At 52.7% G+C, this 22,360-nt stretch overlaps 1 protein-coding gene across 2 annotated transcripts in view; it reads right to left on the reverse strand.

Annotated features, from left to right (window-relative positions):
- GRK5 (G protein-coupled receptor kinase 5) overlaps window positions 1-22,360 on the reverse strand; it is a 208,141-nt gene that overhangs the window by 94,612 nt on the left and 91,169 nt on the right. For both annotated transcript variants that reach the window (XM_032878689.1, XM_032878681.1), the window contains exon 2: window positions 11,773-11,868. In XM_032878689.1, the coding sequence (XP_032734580.1) occupies window positions 11,773-11,868 (96 nt within the window). The remainder of the gene's footprint in view (window positions 1-11,772; window positions 11,869-22,360) is intronic.

A 22,360-nucleotide genomic window follows, 5' to 3' on the forward strand; every position in this document is an offset into this window, starting at 1 on the left:
ACCAGGAACTCCTGGGGCCCCCAGATCATCCACTAAGGTAAGGATTGCTGCGTCCCTGTTTCAAAGATGAGCAAATCGAGGATAAGTGACTCCCAAGGCCACAGAATCCAGTGGGGGAGGCCTGAGCACCTCAGTCTTCTGCCTCCCAGTCCCATGGGGATCCTATAGCTGTCATGTCAATTTTAAAAGATATCTGGCTTCGGGGCAGGGAGACAAATGACAGGGGACACAACTCTCTCTCCAGAAGCAGAATAGACCATGACAAGGCTGTAGACCAAAATGTTCTCGGCGGTTAACTTACTGGCAGTTTTTATTTTCCACTTTTAGATTACATTTTGGCAGTTTTATCAATGGATGTATTTTACTTTGTAAGGAATTGGGCTCCTGGGGGCTCAGTGGGTTGAGCCTCTGCCTTCGGCTTGGGTCTGGTCTCAGGGTCCTGGGATCGAGCCCCACATCGGGCTCTCTGCTCAGCGGGGAGCCTGCTTCCCTCTCTCTGCCTGCCTCTCTGCCTACTTGTGATCTCTCTCTCTCTGTCAAATAAATAAATAAAATCTTTAAAAAAAAGATAATTCTAAAAACAATTTTTAAAGATGCTATAAGGACAGCACAACCGTGGAGCACAGAAATACCCACCAGCGGAGCTCCAAATGCTTCTCAATTTTGCATGTTGCTCTCTGACACGGGCTGGAAAGGGCCACAGCTAGGAGCCGGCAGCAACCCAGGCCCACAGGAGCTCTTGAAGGGATAAATTTTTTGTTGTTGTTCTTTGGTTATTTTAATTTTTTTTTTTAAGTTAAACGTTTATCCTGGCCCCAAATATCCTTCCACCCGCATTTTTTTCTTCTCCCTCTCTTGGGTGCTAGCTCCAAGGTGCCCCGAACAAGGGGTGTTTAAGGCACTGAGACGGACGCCGGGGGACGTTCTGCCAAGGCGTTGAACAGACGGAGCCCGGGAAATAAATTCCGTAAATAGAGTCTGGGCAGAGACCATTAAAAGTGTTGTCCTAGTGTCTCTTTATGGGGCAGAACGCTGTCCTGCTCAGGTGGCTGCGGGTCAGCTGGCCTCTTGTGCCGGTTTGAGGTCCCCGTTGCTGTATAAACTAGCTTGTTTTTCCCATTTTCAGCGACGGGCCTTAAAACAGACAGAAAAGCCCTTCTCAGGCCTGTGACTGCCATTACTCGGGGCTGGCAAGCGGGACCGCGGGTGCTCCACAGACCTCATGTGCTTTGTCTATCACAGGCACATTTCAGGTTAATGGCGTCTGCAGATGCAAGCGCAGAATGCAAATGCAACATTCCAGAGAAAGCAAAGGAGGCGGAGAGGCCACTAGACTCACTGCTTGGGTTTCACTCATGTGTCTGGCCTTTGAAAAGACAGCGTGGGCTTTCTCACCTCTGAGCCAGAGATCAAAATGCCACAGTGAAATACGAAGATGTTAATCTGAACGCCAACTGGGAGTGGCAAAAACTAGAGAAAACAGAAACAATTAGTTCTCACTCTCTCTCTGGATCTATATGTACATGTGTAGATATGTCTATATATATAAAATCAATATGAAGCCTTTAAAAATCAGGTTTATGCTATGCTGAGGGGCAAGGGCTTATTTTCTAGATAGCTTAAAGGAAGCCTCTGCCCACGAGAAATAAATAAAGCCATCGGGAGGGATACAGTGGGGGTCTGGACCAGTGCCGGCTGGAAGGCAACAGGCCAGTTCCCCATTGTCCACTAGTGTACCCACTCCCCCAGAGGAGGGCAGCCCACAAGGACAGGAATTTCTGTGTTTTGCTTACAAATGTATCCCCAGTGCCTGACGCTCAATAAATAGGCATCAAATGGAAAAACATAAATCACATTTATGGAGAATGTTAATGATGTGGGAAAATATTTTTGAAATTACATTAAGAAAAAAGGTAAGAAAAAAAAAACCTGTAGTGTGTATGTGCATGCGGAAAATGCTAGAAGGAATTACATGAAAGCGCTGGCTGTGACTACAGCTGGCTGAGTGGTAAAATAATGGGTGACCTTTCCTTAAAATTTTCTGTGTGTTTTTAAGCAAAGTAATTTACCAGTTAGGATGACTTGAACAATAACAGCAACAAGAATAGAGGGAATTAAAAAGTGCCACATCCATGGTTCCGAAAGCTGTTGATCCTCCCTAGATAGTCCTGTGGCCTGTGGGGGAGCGGTCGGCCTGGGTGGGCTTGGCCAGGGAGAGGAGGGTCTACACTCAGACCCGGTGGGAACTGGGGTCCTCTGGCCCCTTGAACTTGATCTCCACAGACCATGTAAGAATGTGGGCTTTAGGGGCTGAATTGTATTCCCCAGAAAAGATTCCTAACCTCTTGTACTTCAGAATGTGACCTTATTTGGGAATAGGGTCTTTATAGAGGTAATCGAGTTAAAATGAGGTCATTAGGGTGGGCCCTAAGCCAGAGTGACTGGTGTCCTTATAAAAAGGGGAAACACGGACACGCAAACACATACACAGAGAAGGCCACAGGAGGGTGAAAGCAGAGATCAAAGAGATACCTCTACAAACCAAGGAAAGCCAAAGATTGCCAGCAACCACCAGAAGCTAGGAGAGAGGCTTCTCCCAGATCCCAGACCCAGCCTCCAGAACTAGGGGACGGCCCATCTGTTGTTTAAACCACCCAGTCTGTGGCACTTGGTTATGGCCAACAAAAGCAAACCAAGACAGCAAGGGAAAGCCTGCCATGGAGTCAGGTCACAGGGAGAACTTGGCAAATCTCTTCTCTATCCAGGACTCAGTTTCCTTATCTGGAAAATGGAAGGCCTGGCCTAGAGCAGTGGGTTTTGAACTTGGTTTTAACCCTGGAATAAAATCTTACAAAGAGGCTCAAACACAAGACATAAAAAGAAAGCCTGACCAGTCAGAACCCTGCTCTGGATGGTACCCACCTCCCCCCCAAGCCCAGCAGAACAGCTTTTGAGAACAATCCCAGATTGTCTGTAAACCCTTGATCGGTACCCTAGTCTAAGCCTCGCCAAACTTGAAACCCACCAGCTAGGATCACTGAACCTCTCGAATGCACCCAAGCTTGTGCTGGACACAGGAGACCTGACCCCTTGCCTTCAAGAGGCAGTTGGCCTTGGTGGAGAGGTGAGACTAATACCAGGAACGCAGTGGGCAGACAAGCCAGGCTGCCCTCTCCCTCCTGAGAGCTACAGCTGCAAACAGGTCACCTGATGTTCTAAATCCGCCACATCTAAATTTATCTTGCCCTCCAAGGACGAGCAGATGCTGTGCCTTATCAGAGCATAGTAAGTGGCAGAACGACAGACATGACGAGCCCTTATCACCCCAAGGACGGGAATGACGTCTGCAGAAAGACTTGGTCTCCCTGACGATGAAATCAAGAGCTCACGTGCCAGCAGACCTGAAGGGGACTGGGTCACGCAGGCCCTCAGGTGGGGTGGGACCCAGCCCAGGAGTCCAGATTCCTTTCCAGACACTTCTGTGTCCCTGGGGCTGGGTAGGGGGAGCTGCTGCCTCTGAGGAAGGGCGCACAGAAGGGGAGGCTGTTTGCAGGGAAGGACAAGTCCCTGTTGCATCCCGGTGGAGTGGAGACCCAAAGCACCCCATTCCACACAGGAGAAGCAGAACGAAAACGCTCCTGAGGACCCGTGTGCAGGCTGACCACCGGAGACTGGACTAAGAGGCCACTGCGGGTCACAGGGCAGAGCTGAGCAACCCAGGAGGAGGCTGGACTCTAGGCTACGGGGTGTTTTCTGCGCACCGGCTCCCAAGCAGAACAGAGCTGGAGCCCCTCCGCCACAGTCCTGCAGATCTGCGAAGAGGAGGAGGCTCTGCCCATCCTCCCAGAGCCCACAGACTCATTAGGGGACACAAAGTCAACAGGAAAGAAGGAAATGGTGTCACTGTCCCCATGCCCCACTGTGGAATCAGGTGGGGGATTCAGTATTCGTTCAACTTTTAAGTACACAGAGAACATGCCAATACATTCTCCTTTTTAAAAACCACCTTACAGACAAAGCTGACATCCTCTCTGACCTCCATGCCTTCCCCTGGGGTAACCATCATTAGGAATCTGAGGTGGAACCTTCCAGAACATCCACATGTCCTTTCAAAGAGACCCAGCAGGCCAGGGGTCAGGGCAGGGTGTGACTTCCCAAGGAGTGTAGTGGGGCCAAGGCGAGGAAAGAGTGGTTGAGGGCTGTAGGAATCAGGGTGGGCCTCTAGGAAAAGGAGTGTGGAGGCAACGGCTCAAGGAAAGGTAGGATTCAGATGACCCCAAGGCAGGGGTCCCTGGGGACTGGACCCATGTGATATCAGCACAGAAACAGCTAGCCCCATTCATCATTTGTAGTCAATTCTGCTTCTTTGGGAAATTCTGAAGCCTTCCCAGAGGGTCCTCACCTTTGCCCTCATACCACTAGCATGTGACGAGGGTGACGATGACAATGACAATGACAATGAAATAGTTGCATGTGCTGGGCACTCTGCCGACCCTAACAACAGTTCTATGGCATTGGGATCGGTGTTTCCATTTTCCAGACAACACAACTGCAGCCCAGGGAAATTCAACAACGTGCTTAGTGTCCCACAGCTGGGGGTGACAGAGCCACCGCTGACCATGGTGTCAATGATGGAGGTCCCTCGATGAGGCTGCCCTGCTTCTGTGGCCAATGGTATAGTTCTTGTGCCTACGACAATGCCTAGCACACAGGAGGGCCTCCACACGTATCTGTAGGCTGGTGTCTTAGTCCAAGACCATGGACAATGTTGAGAGAATAATCAAGCACTAGGCAATCCAAGGCCATCGTCATGCTATTACAAGGCTTAGGGGGGTGTGTTGTTGGTTTTGTTTTGTTTTGTTTTGTTTTTTAAGTTAAGGATCTACATTTTCCTCTAGGAACCCCCCTACAGCCTCGAGCTTCTGCTCCTGGAAAGAGTTAAGGCTTTGGCAAGAGGCTGTCCCACAAGGCAAACCAAATGTCCCCCATCCGTCTGTGAAAGCACAGGGCAGCACAGCAGCCACTTTCTGTGAATGGCCTCCTCGTGGACGTCAGTCCCGCCAGGGGGTGGGGAGGGGGCCTTGATTTATTATATGGCTTTTGGACAGTTCCTCCAGAAATACTGCCAAACGGTAGAATAATCAACTCTTTCACTCAAGCCCCTCATACTTTTTTTTTTTTAATGAAAGAATAAAGTACGCAATGAGCCTGAACTAAATAAATAAAAATGCCACACTTTTGCCCAACAGAACTTTCTGCGTCACTGAGGAATATTTGCAGACCTCAACAATCTTTTATCTTCACAATGACATTCCAGCCTTCTCAGTTTTGGATGTTCTAAGAACTTCTGTGATTTGGGCTCCCTAATTATCTTATGAGAACAATTAGCTTATTAACTAATAATGTCATTATTTGATGTTGCTTAGAGCAGACATTAGAGAACCCTTCGTCCTCCTGTACTCTGTCTACTGTCCACCGGGACTGTCTGAAGTCAGCTACTCATGTCCGGGCTCACATTGCAAGCAGATTTGTCTGGCAAGGATTGTCTGTCTTAGCAGTCATTGCTGACAATCACAGGGCTGGTTTCCGGGCTGGGTAAGGCGGACAACGTCCACCCACAGCCACTTTATCTATCCATTCACTATGCCAACCATGGAGATCTTAAGATAGAAAGGACATAACCTCACTAAGAGATGCCTGGGAGGCTCAGAGTGAGGCCACCTCCTCCAGGCATGTTCCTGATGGGTAGAGACTCTCAACTCTGTTCTCCAGCTCAGCATCCTGTCCTCCATCAGGCAAGTCTCCCGAATCATTATCAGCTCTGTGAGTGAGCTCCCGGAGAGGACAAACCAGGTCTGGCTCCCCAGTGGGTGGTAGGTAATAACTGCTCAGTAAATACTGGCTGGAAAAAAAAAAAAAAAAAGAACATGCAATATTCTGACCTGAAATAAAGACAGAAAAAGACCAACCCTATCCCTCTGGGTGCCAAAAGGTTCTCTCTGCTTTGAATACTGGCTGGAGGCTGAGGCCTAAAATGTTTATGGGTTGGTCGGACGCTGGGGAGTGGAAAGCCATAGTTCAGGGCTGGGAGCCCGGACTGTCCTGGGCAGGTCACTTCTACTCTTGGAGCCTACTCACTCAGGTCTAAAGTGTGTGGTTGCATAAGATGCTTTGAGTTCTCTGACATTGGGACTCTATGAAAACCTCACATCCCTATGATGATTTGTAGCCTCAGGGGACAGGGGCCTGGGCCACAGTGGCTGGCCTCCCCCGCCAAGCAGATGTGAGACCATGGCCTGGTCTCGTAAGTGTATGAAATTTCCTCATCTACAGAGTAAGGGCTGGGGCAGGGGTGCTAGAGTGGGTGCTTCCTAAATCTGGACTTCTAGTATTCCCAGTGGAAAACTCTGGATAGATTAAATTTGGGCACGGTACGCACATGTCACACATCTTCTCAAAAGAGCCCCGATTTCCAATATTGCACACACTTCATTCATTCCTTGATTCACCCAATATTTAGTGAGCCTCTACTGTGTGCCAGGCACTGCTCTGGTGGTGAACCAGAAAAGACCCAGTCACTACTGTCATGGGGCGCCCAGTCTCATTGGGGAGATAGAAAATACACAAGTCAACGACTAAACAAAAGTTGATTTCAGATACAGTTACAGGCAAAGAACATCAAGAAATTGCACCATGTGAGAGGGAGAGTGGGGCTCCTTTCTAAAAGCTGGTTGTGAAGGCCTCTGAGCTGAGACGTAACGGCTCCCTGGAAAAAAAAAAGAGCAGGTGGAGGGAAGGGCAGGTGCAAAGACTCCAGGCCAGGACCACACGGGGGGCACCTGGAGAGCAGAAAGGTGACCAGTGCGGCTCGTGAAGGGGGCAAGAGGGAATGACTGGAAACAAAGGCGATGGCCGATTCATGTAGGGCAAGGTGGAAAGGTCACCACCAAGAAACCCACGGGTAGGAATACAGGGGTTTGGATGGAGAAAAACGTCATCTCTCTTTTCACCAACCTCTACCTGAAAACCAGCACTTCCTCCAGTCCCGAACGATGACAACAACCAACAGTGACATTAGGGGTGCCGGGGACGACAACAGAAACTGCTCGTCCATCCCTAACACCACTGTTGCAGACCTCGGAGACAGCACTTCTGCTCATCACAAGTGCAAAGTCACAGTAGCTGTGAGGCCAGCAGCTGGCCATTATGATTTAAAGTCTTAACAAAGAAGGACACATTTTCTAATATGGTAAATTTGAAAAGTATCTAAGGACTGAATCTGAAGAGAACTGGTTTCCCTTGTAATCCCATGGGTTTTGTTGTAGACGAGAAAGAGCATGGCTCTAAGATGGGGTCCTCAGGCTTCGCCCGATGGCCCAGGTGCTCACAAGCCATGGTAGGGAGTCTGACTTTTACTCCAGGCGGGACCGAGAGCTGCCATTCCAACGGGTTTCGTGGGCTACACTTTCTGTGCTTCAAAAGCCCCCCTGGCTTGCAGGGCCTGTGGCTGTGCGGAGCAGTGCCAAGGGCAGGAGAAGGCACAGCCTTCCCTGACCACTGTCCGGGGCCGTCAAGAGGGGGCAGCGTCCTGGATCCTCACGCTATTGCCTCTGACCAGGAGCCTGCCTACCACCCCACTTCACACTCACCTCTGGGCCCAAAGGAACCCTGTCCCTTGGCCTGAAGGCTCCTCCAGGGCACCCTCCCAAAGAGCTTCTGAAAGTGAGCTCATGTGTTCCCAAGAAAAATAAATGCGGCATTCGCCACTGTTCGGTGTGTATATTGGTCTAGCAAAGAAATGAGATTTTTATTTTAAGAAAAGCCTTCCATCAGGACCCCAGCGGAGGCCGGGCAAACACTAGGGGGACGGACCATGACTGCTCGGGGAGGCCCAAGCACTGGAACCCACCGCCACGAGCGGCAGCCCCGCCGTTTACGGCCCCCTTCCTGTTTTCCCCGGGCCCCTCTTCGCGCTGCTCTCTCACACACAGAGTCTTTTCAATGTCCTCCAGGAGAACAGAAGAATCCATTTGCACACGCCAGCACGCACGTTTCTCCCACCCTCCCCGGGGAGCGGGCCCTGCCAAGAGGCCTGTTTATGGACATACGGGGACAGGCGGGGATGGGGCCCGTGGGGTGGGGTCCTCCGACCAAGCCAAGGTGAGGGCTGAATCCTATGCTCCCAGACGCCCCAAACCAGAAGTGAGAGCGGGGCCAGGCCAACTGGGAGCTGAGGGACATTTGTGGCACTTCTTGGGCAGTGCCTGGGAGCCTCGTGGGGGGACAAGGATGTCGTGTGGGGTGTGGAGGGTCTGGCTTTGGAAGGAGGGAACCGGAAGGCACAGGGCTGGTTCACCTCGAAGGATCAGAATGGTGTCAGGAGTGGAGAGGAACCACCGGGTCTTTGGAACCAGGCTAAGCGAGCTGCTGAATGGGAAAGCGAGGCAGCCGTGTCGCTGGTGAGGACCAGCGCGGAAGAGTGACTGCTCCAGGGGCCAGCGGCACCCACTGCTGCCTGTTCAGCCCATGCCCCTTTCCCAGGTCTCTGGTTAGAAAGAACAGGCTGGGTTTTGTTTTTCTTGGGAGGGGCTTCATTTTTTTATTTGTACCCATTGGCATTTCTGGGTTGGGAGTTTCTCCAGCCTCCAATACGGAAGGCGGGAAGAAGAACCCAGGAGCTTGCTGGCCTGTCATTCCTCGCAGTCCCCGGTCCCCAGCCAGTCTGCCTTCATCTCTCTACTTTTCATAATTTTCCTGTATTTGTTTCACATATAATTTCCAGAGCTTTTGCCTGTCCTTGGTGGGAGGGTAGGGGACAGTGTATCTACTCCATCGTGTCTGGAACTGAAGTCCTACATTTCATATTGTTATGTTTTATACATATATTTTAAAGATTTATTTAATTGAAAGAGAGAAAGCGCAAGCGAGCACACAGAGGGAAAGGAAGAAGCAGACTCCCTGCTGAGCAGGGACACCCCCCCCCGCCCCCGCCACCAAATTGGGGCTCCATCCCAGGACCGTGGGATCATAATAACCTGAGCTGAAGGCAGACGCTTAACTGACTGAGCCACCCAGGCGCCTCTGTGTTTTATATTTTTAAGAAACACATGAATCAAATATAGCAGAATACTCCAATGTCCTTAACCTGTCTGGCAGTTACAGGAAAGCCCTTACACAGCTTTCAATATTCTTCCTTTTATTGGAAACATTGTATACATTCAGTGTTACGCACACCCCTTCCTTCTTTGAGCATTCACCTCCCCTACCTCTGCTGTGCACCTCCGGGCACCAGCTATACAGTGGCGAATTGAAAAGATCCTTCTGGAAGAGCCTTTCACACTTGGGGTGAGCAGACAGCAACCAACAGCTGAGGCAGGGTGCTCCCACAGCAGAGGACAGTGTGTTCTGAAAGACCCTGGCCAGGAGGCTAAATCTGACGAAGTCTGACCACTCTGAGGAAGTGGTCCTTGGGCCTCTGTGCCCCGAGGGCATTCCTGGGATGGCCACCTGTGGGCAGTCGACCCAAAGGCAGAGAAGCAAATGGCTTCCCAAGAACAAGCTTTGCGAGTGAGGCCCCTCTCAAGTAAGCTGGGTCTCACGTAATTACCCCACTTCTCTGCACAGCTTCCCACTTCAGGGAGGGGGTCTTTCCTCCTATTTCAAGCTCTCTCCTCCAAATTAGCACCCCAGAAAGGTCTCTTGCATCAATCCTTTGGCTGTAAGCATGAGTGGGAGCCATTCCCTGGGCCCGTTGAGGAAAACTGGGCTCAGCACCCAGAAAAGGCATTCTGGTCTCCAGTGAACTTGCTCACCCCAGACAAGAGAGGGCTTGTCTCCCCAAGGGTGTATGACAACATGGCAACTGAAGTCCTGACCGCTAGACCCTATTCTCTCCAAGTCTAAATTAGCATGAAGAACAAAATGGCCCTAGGGAAATAATGGCCAGACTCCAAAGAGGCTCTTCCTCCCTTCTCTCTGAAATCCACTTGGAGCTTAGCCTGGTAAAATGCTCCCAGGCCCAGGAGACGTGCCCTTCTTCTCTCTTACCCTGCCCCAGGGATCCCCAACAACAAGAGTGACCATGACACCCCCAGGATGGGAAGGGCCCAGCAGAGTGGTGGCTGTTGGGCATTCCAGAAGGAAAGCTGAAGTGCTAAGGGGAGGGTGCCCTGGGCTCCTGGGGAAGGTTCCAGTGAAGCCCCATTTACACATGATCTCACTGGACTGGGTTCATGATCACTTCTTTCACCTGAGGAAATGGAGGGTCAGTAAGATTAAGTGACTCATCAGGTGGGATCTGAACCCATGTCTGTCTAAATGCATTGACCTGATCCCTTAGGCCAGCTCCACTTGCCCCCCAGAACACGGTGGGGGACCTGATCTGAGGTGTTAAGGTGAAAGGTGGATCTTGAGGACATTTCTCTCTCTTTTGACCTGCTCACATCTGCCTTCACGGGGTACAGGTGACTTCCCCTCATTTCATAAACACTAATTAAGGGAGCTCCAAGGTGGGCATGTGGGGCATACAGAGCAAACAGTTGTCACCTGCTGTCACAGCAAAGCAGCAGAATCTGGATGGTGGGCCAAGTGGCCAGGACTGAGCAGGCATGGGACACCATTAAGTCCTGCCCCGCCTAGAAAACTGCAGGAGGAGGCCAGGCTACCTGGGAAAGCCATTCAGAAAAACTAAGCTATCACGAGTGGTCTCACATTTCATGGCAGCACTGGGCAGTCCACTCACAGCCCCAGGAAGAAGTCCCAAGAGCAGCTAGGCCCACAGAGTTCTGGAAAAGGCCATCCTATGTCCAGTCCTCAACGGATGTCCATATAATAAGAAGCAGTTAACATGTCCATGACCTCCAGTGGTCAGGAGCAGATAAGAAGCCTTCATATGTCAAGGGGCGCATACACAGCATACGGGGAGAAGGGCCAGGGTCCCCACTGGTATGGAGGAGCCCCATGATGTCCACCCCCTCCCTGGGAGCCCTGTGTCCTCATTTGGTGAGTTTGGCTGTGTTGGCCCCATGAGAAACAAGGCCCCTCCATTGTGTGGGTGCCCAATAAAGAGGACTGGGCTGTCCCACTGAAAAGGGGGCCGCTCCGTGAGCACCAGCATGCCCCGCAAGAGGAAAGGGAGCCCAGATATTCACCCCACCCTCAGCTCCCAAAGCCTGCTTGGTGAGGGCAGAGTCCACGACCTCTGGGCAAGAAGGATAGGAGGCTGTGAGGGGGCGCTCATTGCCAGGCCTGGCCCACCTCCACCACCCTGCCACGAGCTGTGCAACTTCGGGTCACTTAGAGATCCTTAGTTTCCCCATCTGAAAGATGGAGTGAAAAAACCAGTACTTGCCTCCAAGGGTAACTGGGAGATAATCCTGCCCAACACATACCAAATATTCAATGAATGTTAGTTTCCTTTTCTTTTTTTCTTTAGCGGGGGGGTATTGGGGGGACGGGGAAAGGGAGGGGGAGAGAAAGAATCCTAAGCAGGTTCCATGACTAGAGAAGAGCCCAGCTCGGGGCTCGATCCCACAACCCTGAGATCACGACCTGAGCTGGCATCCAGAGTCGGACGCTGAGCCACCCAGGCACCCCGTTAGTTTCCTCTTTATGTCAATCAGCAAGGATGTCAGCCTGCAGCTCCTATGCGGAATCACTTTGCTGCATCGACGGGTTGGTATCTGACTCACTGTATAAACAGTTTGTTGCCCAACGGGCTTCTTGCTTCCCTCCCAGCCCCTTCCCACCACCCCCACCAGGAGGACAGCTTACCTATCGTCCTTCGGAGGTCTTCACACTGGCTAATGTGAGGAAACTTCAGGATTTCCTTCCACTTCTTGCTTTTCCCCTTGCGCTTTCCTCCACCCCCTGCAGAAATGGGGGAAAAGATGTTGGGCTGATGTTGGTCTTGTCCAAGGCTCCAGAGCCTGTTTCCCATCCCAGAGAGTCTGTCTACCAGCTTCGGAGGCTGGGAGACAGCCAGGGAGCTCAAGGTCAAGTCAGTGACACACCCCAAGCCCCAGCAGGCACACATACTCCTTCTGGGCCAGCATCAAGCCTCTGTTCTCCCCGCACAGTCGGGCTTGGGCCCCTCAACCAGCAGGAGCAGACGAGCCCCTCGAGTCATCCAGGCCTGAGCCCACACCAGGTGCCCTGTTCTTCGTCATCATCTCCCACCACTGTTCAGACCCACTGGGTGCCCAGCCTCTGGCCCCGGACCAGACTCCAACCTGCCCATGGCAGGGGCCGGGTCGGCTGGACTTAAAATTGCCTTCAGGCTCGGGAAGTCCTCACAGAATGGATATACAAGTAGACTGCAGCCCCCTCATTGCCTCATTTTGTCCTCCCGTTTCCCGTGGAGAGTCCCCTTCCCCAACTGGAGGCCGGATGTCAGGAGCAGGGACTTCAACTTCCAGTTGTCTCCTGTACCCTCTTTTTCTCTCTCCCCACAAACCCTAGGGTCGTGGAGGATGCATTCTTAAGGCTGGAAGGACTCGAGAAGGGTCCCATCCTGCCTCACGTCCTCCTCGGTGTGCACATGTGACGGGCACACACATGCTAGGGACATGCATGTGTAATGTCCATGAACATATGATGAACACACGTGCGATGAAGGTGCACACATTCGGAAGCCCTGCACACACAGTGGCCATGCGGTGAACACGCAAAGCTGAATAAGGTACACACATGGGGCATTGCTGTCACCAACGCTCCTCCTTAGCCATGGGACCATGGACGGACGTTAGAATGCTTGGGTGTGCAAATGGAGAGAGGAAACGTCCACTCTGGCCCATGTCCCTGAGCCCACCAAGTGCTTGGACCTCAGACCCACAGGCCCCTCTGTGTTGCATAGCTGGGATCTCAAGGGACGGAGATGCCATCACCCACCCCCACCCCCAGAGTGGCCTTAGATACCATCTTGCTAAAGGTCACATAGCCTTTCAGGCCCCTCAGTATCTTGGGATATTAAGGGCCTTTTACCTTCCTTCATGCAGTCAACACCTCAACCCCTGTGGGGTTGGGACCCCAGTTAGAGATGCAGGATCTGGGGCAGAGCCTGGGCACCGTGGGCCTGATCCCTGCTCTGGGTGGGTGTGCAGTGCCTCTGGTCTCTAACCCTCCCAGAGCAGGCCTGGGCTCCTCTCTCCAGCCAGCAAACTGAGGGATTCAGGAAGAGCTTAGTTTGTACCCGCGCTGGCCCAGTGCACGCCCCGGGGCTAGCAGGAAGCTGGTCTCCATGGTTCCTTACTCTCAACCCTGCCTCCCTGGGGAGCTTAGGCAGGGTCCCCATCAGCAAGTTTGGTTAGCTTCTGAGGCCAGGATCAGGACCCCCACCCTTGGGGGTGGGGAAGTAGGAGAGAGAGAGCTGATGGGGGTGGGGGAGGCAGTCCTTTCTCTGCTCTCTGCTCATCCTGTCTTCTTTTCTCTCCAGTCTCGGCAGAAGGCAAAGACCTCAGACTCCAAGGGGCAGAACAAGTGTGCACTGGGCACTTGCTACGGCCAGGTCCATTAGAACATTATCTTATTTAATCCTCAGAATGACTCTTTGAGGGATAGATCACCGGACCAACATCGCAGATGAAGAAACAAATGTCCAAAGTTGAGCAACTTGCCCGCTGATGGCCTGTCCGGTTCCATATTTGCTCTTTCCTCTAGCCAGGGTCAACACACAGGCACACAGAGCAGAGGTCTTCCCCGAACCCTGGCCTGAGCCTAGCCACTCATGTGCACTCCCCGGAGCCCTCACTCTGAGTCTACAAAGCAGAACTATGACTATTCCCCCTTGACAGAAAAGGAAACTGAGGCTTGGGGAAGAAAGAAGCAAGTGGCTTTCTTCAATGGCTCATTCATGGCAGAGCCAAGACCCCAACTTGAGTGAACTCTAGACCCTAGGCCTGTGTATAGACCTTCCTTTGAGGTTCACTGAAAACCAGGGAAATTCTCAGGGATCAAAAAAAAAAAAAGCTGTTGTCAGGCCACAGAAGTGACGGAGTATTGAGTAAGAGGAGGAGGAATGGGGATCTCTCTAGATGGGGCCCCAGCCCACAAACTCTGAGAGAAGTCACCACCCCAGACGCCTGGAGACTTGTTCTGCTTGACCCCCACGTAGCTTGTTTGCTGGTTCACTGAACCAGCTGTCTAGGTCTGAAACCACGAGGAAATGTCCCATGTAAATCCAGATTTCAGACTTCTCTCCATAACCAGGCATCCTGCGTGGCACGCATCAGCAGGAGCTGGGGAGGAGCTGCTCCCGTGGACAGGCACTGTGGCCTCCATGCAGCCAGCCTGCCTGGCCTCCAGTGGGATTAAAATATGCACCCTCCAGAAAAGGGCTGTCCTCTAGAGACACAGGCAAAGTCAGATGCTGCTGTCTCAGACTCCGCCAGGCGGGGAGGTCAAGAACGGCCGTCAGAACACATCTAAGTCGGGGCGCCTGGCTGGCTCAGTAGGTTGGGTGACTGATTTCAGCTCAGGTCATGATCCTAGGGTTCTGGGATCAAGCCCCATATTGGGCTCCTTGCTCAGAGGGGAACCTGCTTCTCCCTCTCTCTCTCTGCCTGCTTGTGCTGTCTCTCTGTCAAATAAATAAATAAAAATTCTTAAAACACACACACACACACACACACACACACACACACACACATCTAAGTCCTTGTCTCCTCCCATTCCCACACTATTTGCTCCCAGATCTGGCTAAAAGAAAGCACGTGTGTGTGTGTGTGTGTGTGTGTGTGTGTGTGATAAAACCTACACAACATGAAATCTACCGTATTACCCGTTACTAGGCACACAGTCCAGGGGCAATCAGTATATTTATCTTGTACAACCGTCACCCCATCCACCTCCAGAACTTCTTCATCACCCCAAACTGGAACTCTGCACCTATTAAACACTAATTCCCTCATCCCCCCAGCCCCCGGCAGCCACCGTTCTACTTTCTGTCCCCGTGAATTTCGCTACTGGAGGGAAAGTAAGTGAAATCGCACAGTGTGTGTCTTCTTCTGACCGGCTCACTGCACTTCCATAAGGTCCTCAAGGGTCATTCCTGTTGCAGCGTCTATCCGATTTCATCCCATTTTTAAGCCCGAGTCATAGTCCCTGTGTGCGGGAACCACATGTGGTTTATCCATTCATCTCTTGATGGACACTTGGGTTATTGCCACCAATTGATTCTCGTGGTGGATGCTGCTACGGATATCTGAGTCCCTGCTTTCCCTTCTTGTGGGTCCATGCCCAGGAGGGGACTCGCTGGATCACACAGCAGTTCCATCTTTCTGTGGAACAGATGAAACCACCAGGCTGTACCCCAACTCTCCAGGATCAAAACCCAGGGATGTGACTTTTGAAAAGTCTCCCCAGGTGATTCCCAAGTGGCCAGTCTACACAAACCAGGGGTCTATTTTGTGCATACTTTTTATGGATTAATTTATTCATTAGGGAAATTAATGCAGACTCATTAATTCACTCAACCAACACACGTTGAGCATCTATGAAATGCCAAGCTCTCCGCAGGTGCTGGGGACACAGTGGAAGGCAAGAGACACGAGGTGTCGCCATTTTGGGGGCTTCCAATCTAGCGAGAAGACAGACATCAAAGGCTTTATGTCAGTGGTTTTCAACCAGGGCAATTTGTCTTTCGGGGGCCATCTGGCAACGTCTAGAGATATTTTTGGTTGTCATAGCCGGGCTGGGGGTGCCACGGGCCATGAGAACGGTGGGCCCAGGGATGTGGTCACACACTCCACAATGCATGGGACAGCCCCCCACCACACAGAGTGATCCGATTCGAAACACCAGTGCCGAGGAGGAGAAACGCTGCTCTATTTCACAAGCATTTCGACCACTCAGAGGTGCAGGGTTTGGGGGAGATGTTTGTAATGGAGCGATGTGTCACTGCAGCTGGAGTTAGGAAGGGAGGGAGAGGGTCCCACACAGCCAGCCAGGGGCCTGCCCCAGGGCGAGAAGGCCGACTTCCCAGCCCTCCTGGGGCTCCTTGCCTCCTCCTCCTCACCACCTCAGCCCCCAGAACACGGCAGGAACTGTGGTAGGCAGGACAATGCTCCCCAGAGTGTCCCCGTCCCACTCCCTGGAGCTTGTGGATATGTTAGGACACATGACAAAGGGGAATGAATCTTGCAGATAGAAGTAGGGATAACGGCGAAACATTACCCCAGATGGTCTCTGTCAGCCGGCGTAACCATTAGCATCCTCACGTGGGGAAGAAGGAGTACAAGAGTCAGTTTAGAGCGATGCTGGGTGAGAAAAACCACTGCTGGCTTTGAAGGTGGAGGGAGCTTCGAGAAAGAGGGCAGCCTCTGGAAACCAGAAAAGGCAAGAAAACAGCTTCTCCCTGAGAGCCTCTAGAAAGAACAGAGCCCTGCCAACACCCTAGTTTTACTCAGTGCAACCCACGGCAGACTTCTGTAACTCAGTGACGTGTGTTCCTTTAATCCACTGGGCTCGTGGTACCTGTTCCAGCAGCGATAGGAAACTAACACAGGGACGCTCCCAGCAGGGTGACCGCCTAAATGACCACAGGGATCCTGAATGGCCTCCCCACTCAGCTGGCCTCCAGTTCCTTGAAAAGGAACATGACATAAACTCTGCCTCTCCATAACTCAGACAGGTTGGAGCAAGGTCCCCTGTCTTCACCATGACCTCCTCCAAGAGGTCACCACCTCCAGACAGATACCAGGCTTTGGAGTCTGCTACTGGGTTTGTAGTTTTAACTGGATGTCATTGTCTGAGGCAGCAAGGGCCGCCATCCTGCTACAGAAGTTCCTCGCGTGTCCCCGCCCTGTGGCCCCAACTGCCCCAGCCTCACCCCACCCCCCCGCTTGGGAAGGGGGAGAGCCAGCACCTCTCTACCACTCGGGGAGGCCCCAGCCACTGGGATGGCCAGTTCCCAGGTCTGCCCCTCCACCACCCGTCACCCATGCTCGTTGGCCAGGTTCAAAGCCCTTTGCCATGGGGTCACCGTCCCCTCAAGCTTTATTTCCCTCCCTGCCATTGCTCTCAGGGCCTTTGCACTCACGGCTCCCTCTGGCAGGAGCATCTTCTGACTACCTAGTGTGAGTGTTTCTCCCCCATGCTTCAAGTCTAACACCAGCATCCAGCTTTAAGACTGTCCCGTGTACTGTATGAAGGCCACCCTAGAGGGCCGCCGACCTGGGCAGCTGAAGTGGGCCCCATTCTCTGCCTTCACCACTGCCACCAAACAGCGTCGGGGAGGCCCTGGGCAGGTGGGCAGTCTGTCTCTCTCTTGCACACACACACTTGTTACCTGACAGATTCACTTATCCATTCTCCCAACACATTTAGCCCATTTTCACCGACGTGTCCAACCTGTACATGTGAAGTCACTAGCAGATTCCCAGCACGAGCCCCAGCTCTCATCAGTACCTGACAGCTTCCGATCCAGTGCTTTACGTGTCCAGCCTCAGTCTACCTGCTCGACATGGCTGCAGGGACCTGGTTTTCTGGGCTCTCTGTTGCTCTCTCCTTGGCCCACTGCAGATGCTCAAACAGCATTCTCCAAGCGGATGCAAGTGTCATTCCTCTAACCTCCATATGCATCATCCTCTCCCCTCCCATGGGTCCCATGACCCCATGGGAGAAATCCCTGACCCCTCCAGCTGCAGGAGCCCTGTTGCTGCCTCAAGCCCCCACTTAATGCCTCTTCTGCGGCTGCCCTGGAGGGGCAGAGCTCCCTTGCCAAGACCACCCGGCCTGCTCCCTGCTCCAGCCAGACCTTCTCAGTGTCCCTCCGGGCGGGGGGGGCAGGGGCAGCCCACACAATGCCCAGTTAATCACAAGCTTTCATTAAGTTAGGATGACTGACTGGGTAAACCAACGTCTGCCGGAATCACTGACAACCTCTGCCCCACCCCACCGAAGTGGGTGCTACCTGTTTGGTGCTCATTAAAGTGGCATTAACCCCATTTCACAGATAAGAAGCTGGAGGCTCAGGGAGAGGAATTAATGCGGGAGGAACGACCCCTGCACGGACTCCCAGCTGTTTCTCATCTTGAGCAGCCTTGGGTTTTATTCACTTCACCATCTGACCCTCTGCGGCTCATAGTTTATCTTCTCACGGGCCGGAAAAGAGTCAGTGAACTGGACATGATCCCTGCCCTCAGGGACATCCAGCTCAGTCCAGGCTTCAAAGAGCAGCAAGTCTGCTGCTTGGGAGTGTGGCCTGGTAGGGGCTGGGGGGACGCACGGAGGAGGGGCAGCTCCAACCAGGGAGGGGATGGCAACAACACAGGCCAGGGGGCTAGACAAGAAGGGGTCTGTCCTGCTCAAGGAGGGAAGAGGCCGAGATATCAGGGACATGGGCTAAACTCTGCCAGCTCACCACTCTGAGGAAAGTCACCATGGGATCAAGGTGGCAAGTCTTGCTCCTGGAATGGGAATGAGTCCAAGGCAAAACCCGCAGAAAGGGAGACAACTGGAAGATAGGAGTGTTCCCTGACTTGGGGCCTCAGCCCCGGCTGGCCCCATAAGAAGGAGAGGGCAGTTTCCAAGAAGGAAATTGTTTAGCAAACCATTTCTGCTTTCTCCCACCCTGGGCCACCAGCAATGGCCTCTTACACGTGTACCCCAGGAGGACTAAGGCAAGTGTGATACAGGGGTGGCAGGGCAGGAGGGAGAGTAGCCAACAGAGAGGACTGGGGGCTCCTCTGGCAGGAGGGCAAGTCCTAGCAGGGACTAGAGTGTGGGGACAAAAGGCAAAGTAAGAGGTAGCTACCATTTCTTCTGCGAGGGCCAAGCGCTTTCGTAAACTGGCATTCCTTTTGCTCCCGTGCATGCTCCCAGGGAGGGATAAAATGATCGCTCTGAAAAAGCTGCCATGAGAAAGCTGTCACTGTGGGGGAGGAACTGGCTTACAGTTATTCTTGTTGCTTGTACTGGGCTCAAGGGAGGGGTTCGTGCTCTGAGGACAGAGGTAGCAGAGCGAGGCGGACCCACGCCTACTGTGGGGGACAGTGCTGGTGGGGGGAGGGCTGAGCTCTTTGAGGGTGCAGGCTCCATGGCAGCTGCATCCCAGTGATAAGGGGCTCTGAGCATGGAGAAGCCTCCAGCCCCCTAGGGACTGTGGCCAGACTGGCCTGGAGGAGTGGAGCTGCCCTCAGAGGCCCCTCCTTCAAAGGACACTGACCAAACCAGCAACAGCCAGCACCCTGACAGTCTGTGGTCTTGTTGGCTGGACTCCCTTGAGCCCTGGGCCTTCTCTTTCCATCCTCGGAAGGAAGCGGGACCGACCTTTGCCAAGCAATTGACCCTGGGATTCTCACTAACCTTATGGTATGATATATTTGATCTGGAAATTACAGAAACACAACCCTTCCTATATTCTGAGGGTCCGGGGATAATCGGTGAGGACAACATCACAGTTAATTCTCACATCAAGTCCAGAAGGCAGATCCTGTCCCTGAACCCATTTTGTTGATGAGAACATAGTCTCAGAGGGGCAAGAACCTTGCCACAAATCACTCAAGCAGCACATCACAACCTGAGCCAGGGCCCTGGAGTTGGACTCTTAGTCTAAAGTTCTTTCTTCCCTCCTGGCAAATGATCCACTGATCAGAGGAAGGGTCCTTGGGAGAAGTGGAGAAAGCCTCCCTGCATTTGTTGAGAAAACCTTCCTTCACAGCCCTGGATCAGAGGGTCACAGTGGTCCTCAGATCAGCAGCATCAGTGTCACAGGGTAACTTGTTAGAAATGCAGATTCTCAGGCCTCACTGTGGACCTGTTGACTCCGAAACTCTGGGAGTGGCCCCCAGCCACCTGTGTATTAATGAGCCTTCCAGGTGATTCTGATGCTCACTCAAGCCTGAGAACCACTGCCCTAAAGTAAGAGAAAGTTCCTGAACATCACCCGGGGAATGGAAGATGGGACTACTCTCGCTCTGGGAATGTCTCTCTCTGATCCGAGATTTCTGCCCTGCCTACTTCTAAAAAGGATTAGAAGAAACATAGCGGGATTGGGACAAACTGTTCCCTCCAGCCACCCCCAATGCAGTGATCCTGGGATCTGACTGACAAGCTCCTGCCTGACTTGAGTTGAGTTTCTTCTCCCACAGACACTTGACAGCATCAGCCATGGGCCACCAGCCGGGGCGAGGAGCAAACGGTATAAGAGCCCTCCTATTTCCAACATGCTCAGTGCTGGCCTCTAAGGGTCCATATTGGTAAGCGGGCCTCAGGGAACCCCACTCTGTGCCCTTAGGCCCTGGCCTGGCTCCCTAGCGGGCTGGACAGGACCTCTCTCAAACCACTCCTCTATCAGAAGTGCACACTTCCTCTACTGGGCGTCTCTGCGTTCTGATGGCCCCTGTACCTTGATTGTTCAACAGATCCCAGAGAGGAAAGAACCATCTATGAGATGGGCCTGCCAGGGTCTCCACAGAGTACCTGATACGCTGTGTGGGCCCTGAGGACGGAGGACATTTTCTCGCAGAGCATGTTCCTCTAGGATAGACTTGTCAGCTCAAAACAAAAACAGTATTGGTGGTACAGTTCTAGCCACAGTTAGCAGGAAGAGAGACTCACTTGAGTTGATCTGCAAGGAAGGGGACTGTTGTCAGGATCGCAGAGGCCTCTAAGAATCCAAGGAAAGGCTGCTAAGAGCAGCTGGGCTTGTGGGAGTCAGAAGGCCATGGACCATAGAGAAGCTGGGGCTGGGGTGTCTGCCCCTCATGACACCACGTGCCCCCTCTCCAGACCATACCAGGCTCACTCACTCCTTTGCCCAGGCCCAGTTGGCCATGGGTATACCATGAGGAATTTGACTGGCCTTTGTCCTTGGTTCCTGGGAGGTAACTGCCAAGTCCTTTAAGTCCTTGGAATTTTCCAAGTGATAGAGTGTTGATTTTACTCATGGTGGGTTCCCCAAAATGTACCTGAGTTTATGCTAATGAGATGGCTCAAGATGGGGTTGGCCATGCCAGAATGACCACCCCATGATTGGGCCGGGTCTGAACCTGGTGATAGTATCCTGACCTTTGAGGAGCGATCGGGTGGCTGGAGACTGAGCTCATGCACGTGGCCAACGATTCAGTCACTCATGCCTAAGTCCTGAAACCCCAATAAAAACTCTGGGCACCGGGCTCGGGCAATTTGCTGGCTGCTGCCAGGAGGGTAACACATCCCTCGCACGCCCTAGGCATCTCTCTCTTTTGCTGGTTTGGCTTTGTGTCCTTCTGCGCTGATAAAATTGCAAGAAAAGTGCTCTGAGTTCTGTGAGTCATTCTATTGAATGATCAGACCTGAGTGGGTGAGAGAATTCCGGAATTTGTAGCCAGTTTGTCAAAAGTACATGCGACCTGGGACCTCCCCACCCCACAAACTTGCAGCCAGAGTCTGAAGGGAGGGCAGACTGTGGGACTGCACCCCTCATCTGTGGGGTCCATGTTCATTCCAGGATAGTTAGTATCAGAAATGCATCACAGGGGCGCCTGGCGGCTCAGTGGGTTAAAGCCTCTGCCTTCGGCTCAGGTCATGGTCTCAGGGTCCTGGGATCAAGCCCCGCATCGGGCTCTCTGCTCAGCGGGGAGCCTGCTTCCCCCTCTCTCTCTGCCTGCCTCTCTGCCTACTTGTGATCTCTATCAAATAAATAAATAAAATCTTTAAAAAAAAAAAAAAAGAAAAGAAAGAAATGCATCACAGCTGTCAAGGATCCCCAAGTCCTCAGGACTGTCTGGCCCAGCTCACCACCTGCCTGCCAGAGCCTTGATTCTAAAGGCCCATGGAGCAAATCTGGTTGGCCAACTCATCTCTTCTCTCCAGGCCGCAAATCACGGGCCAGCCCAGATTCTGCACAATCCACTCAGTTGTGGCCTTTGCAGAGGGGAGGCCTGGGGTGATCAAGCAAGCAAGCACACAGCCTCGCTGGCCTTGAGCTCCCTCGGAGCAGGAGCCCCCAGGGCAAGGCCAGACAGCACCAGAGGCAGCACGAGCAAGACCACAGAAACAACTACTAGCACTTCTAGAAGAGTTTGGGGTGTTGCCTGCTGGTCGAAGGCACAGGATGTGGGTGGAAGGGGCACAGACTACAGCAGCCCCAGGATTCCCACAGGACCCCTTCCTCCTGCTGCCTTAGGCCCGCCCTCCACGGAACGGCCTGTGGATTGCTGGGGGCCGCGAGGCTCAGAAAGGTCCGCATTAGGGTAACGCAAGGGCCCGACCTTGTTAGAAATCCAAATGCTGTTGTAAAGCAGGTCTTTCTGACACTCGTGGGGCGAGGGGAGCATGAAAACCGGAGAAGCCTCTCTCTCAACGCACTTAGATCAAGGTCTGGGAAGTTCTCGAGTATCCTGGTGACCGTACGTGGGAAGGACGTCTCTCTGTGTTCCCA

This window comes from Lontra canadensis, unplaced genomic scaffold (genome assembly GCF_010015895.1).
Source record: "Lontra canadensis isolate GAN:19392208 unplaced genomic scaffold, GSC_riverotter_1.0 scaffold3, whole genome shotgun sequence".
NCBI lineage: Eukaryota > Metazoa > Chordata > Mammalia > Carnivora > Mustelidae > Lontra > Lontra canadensis.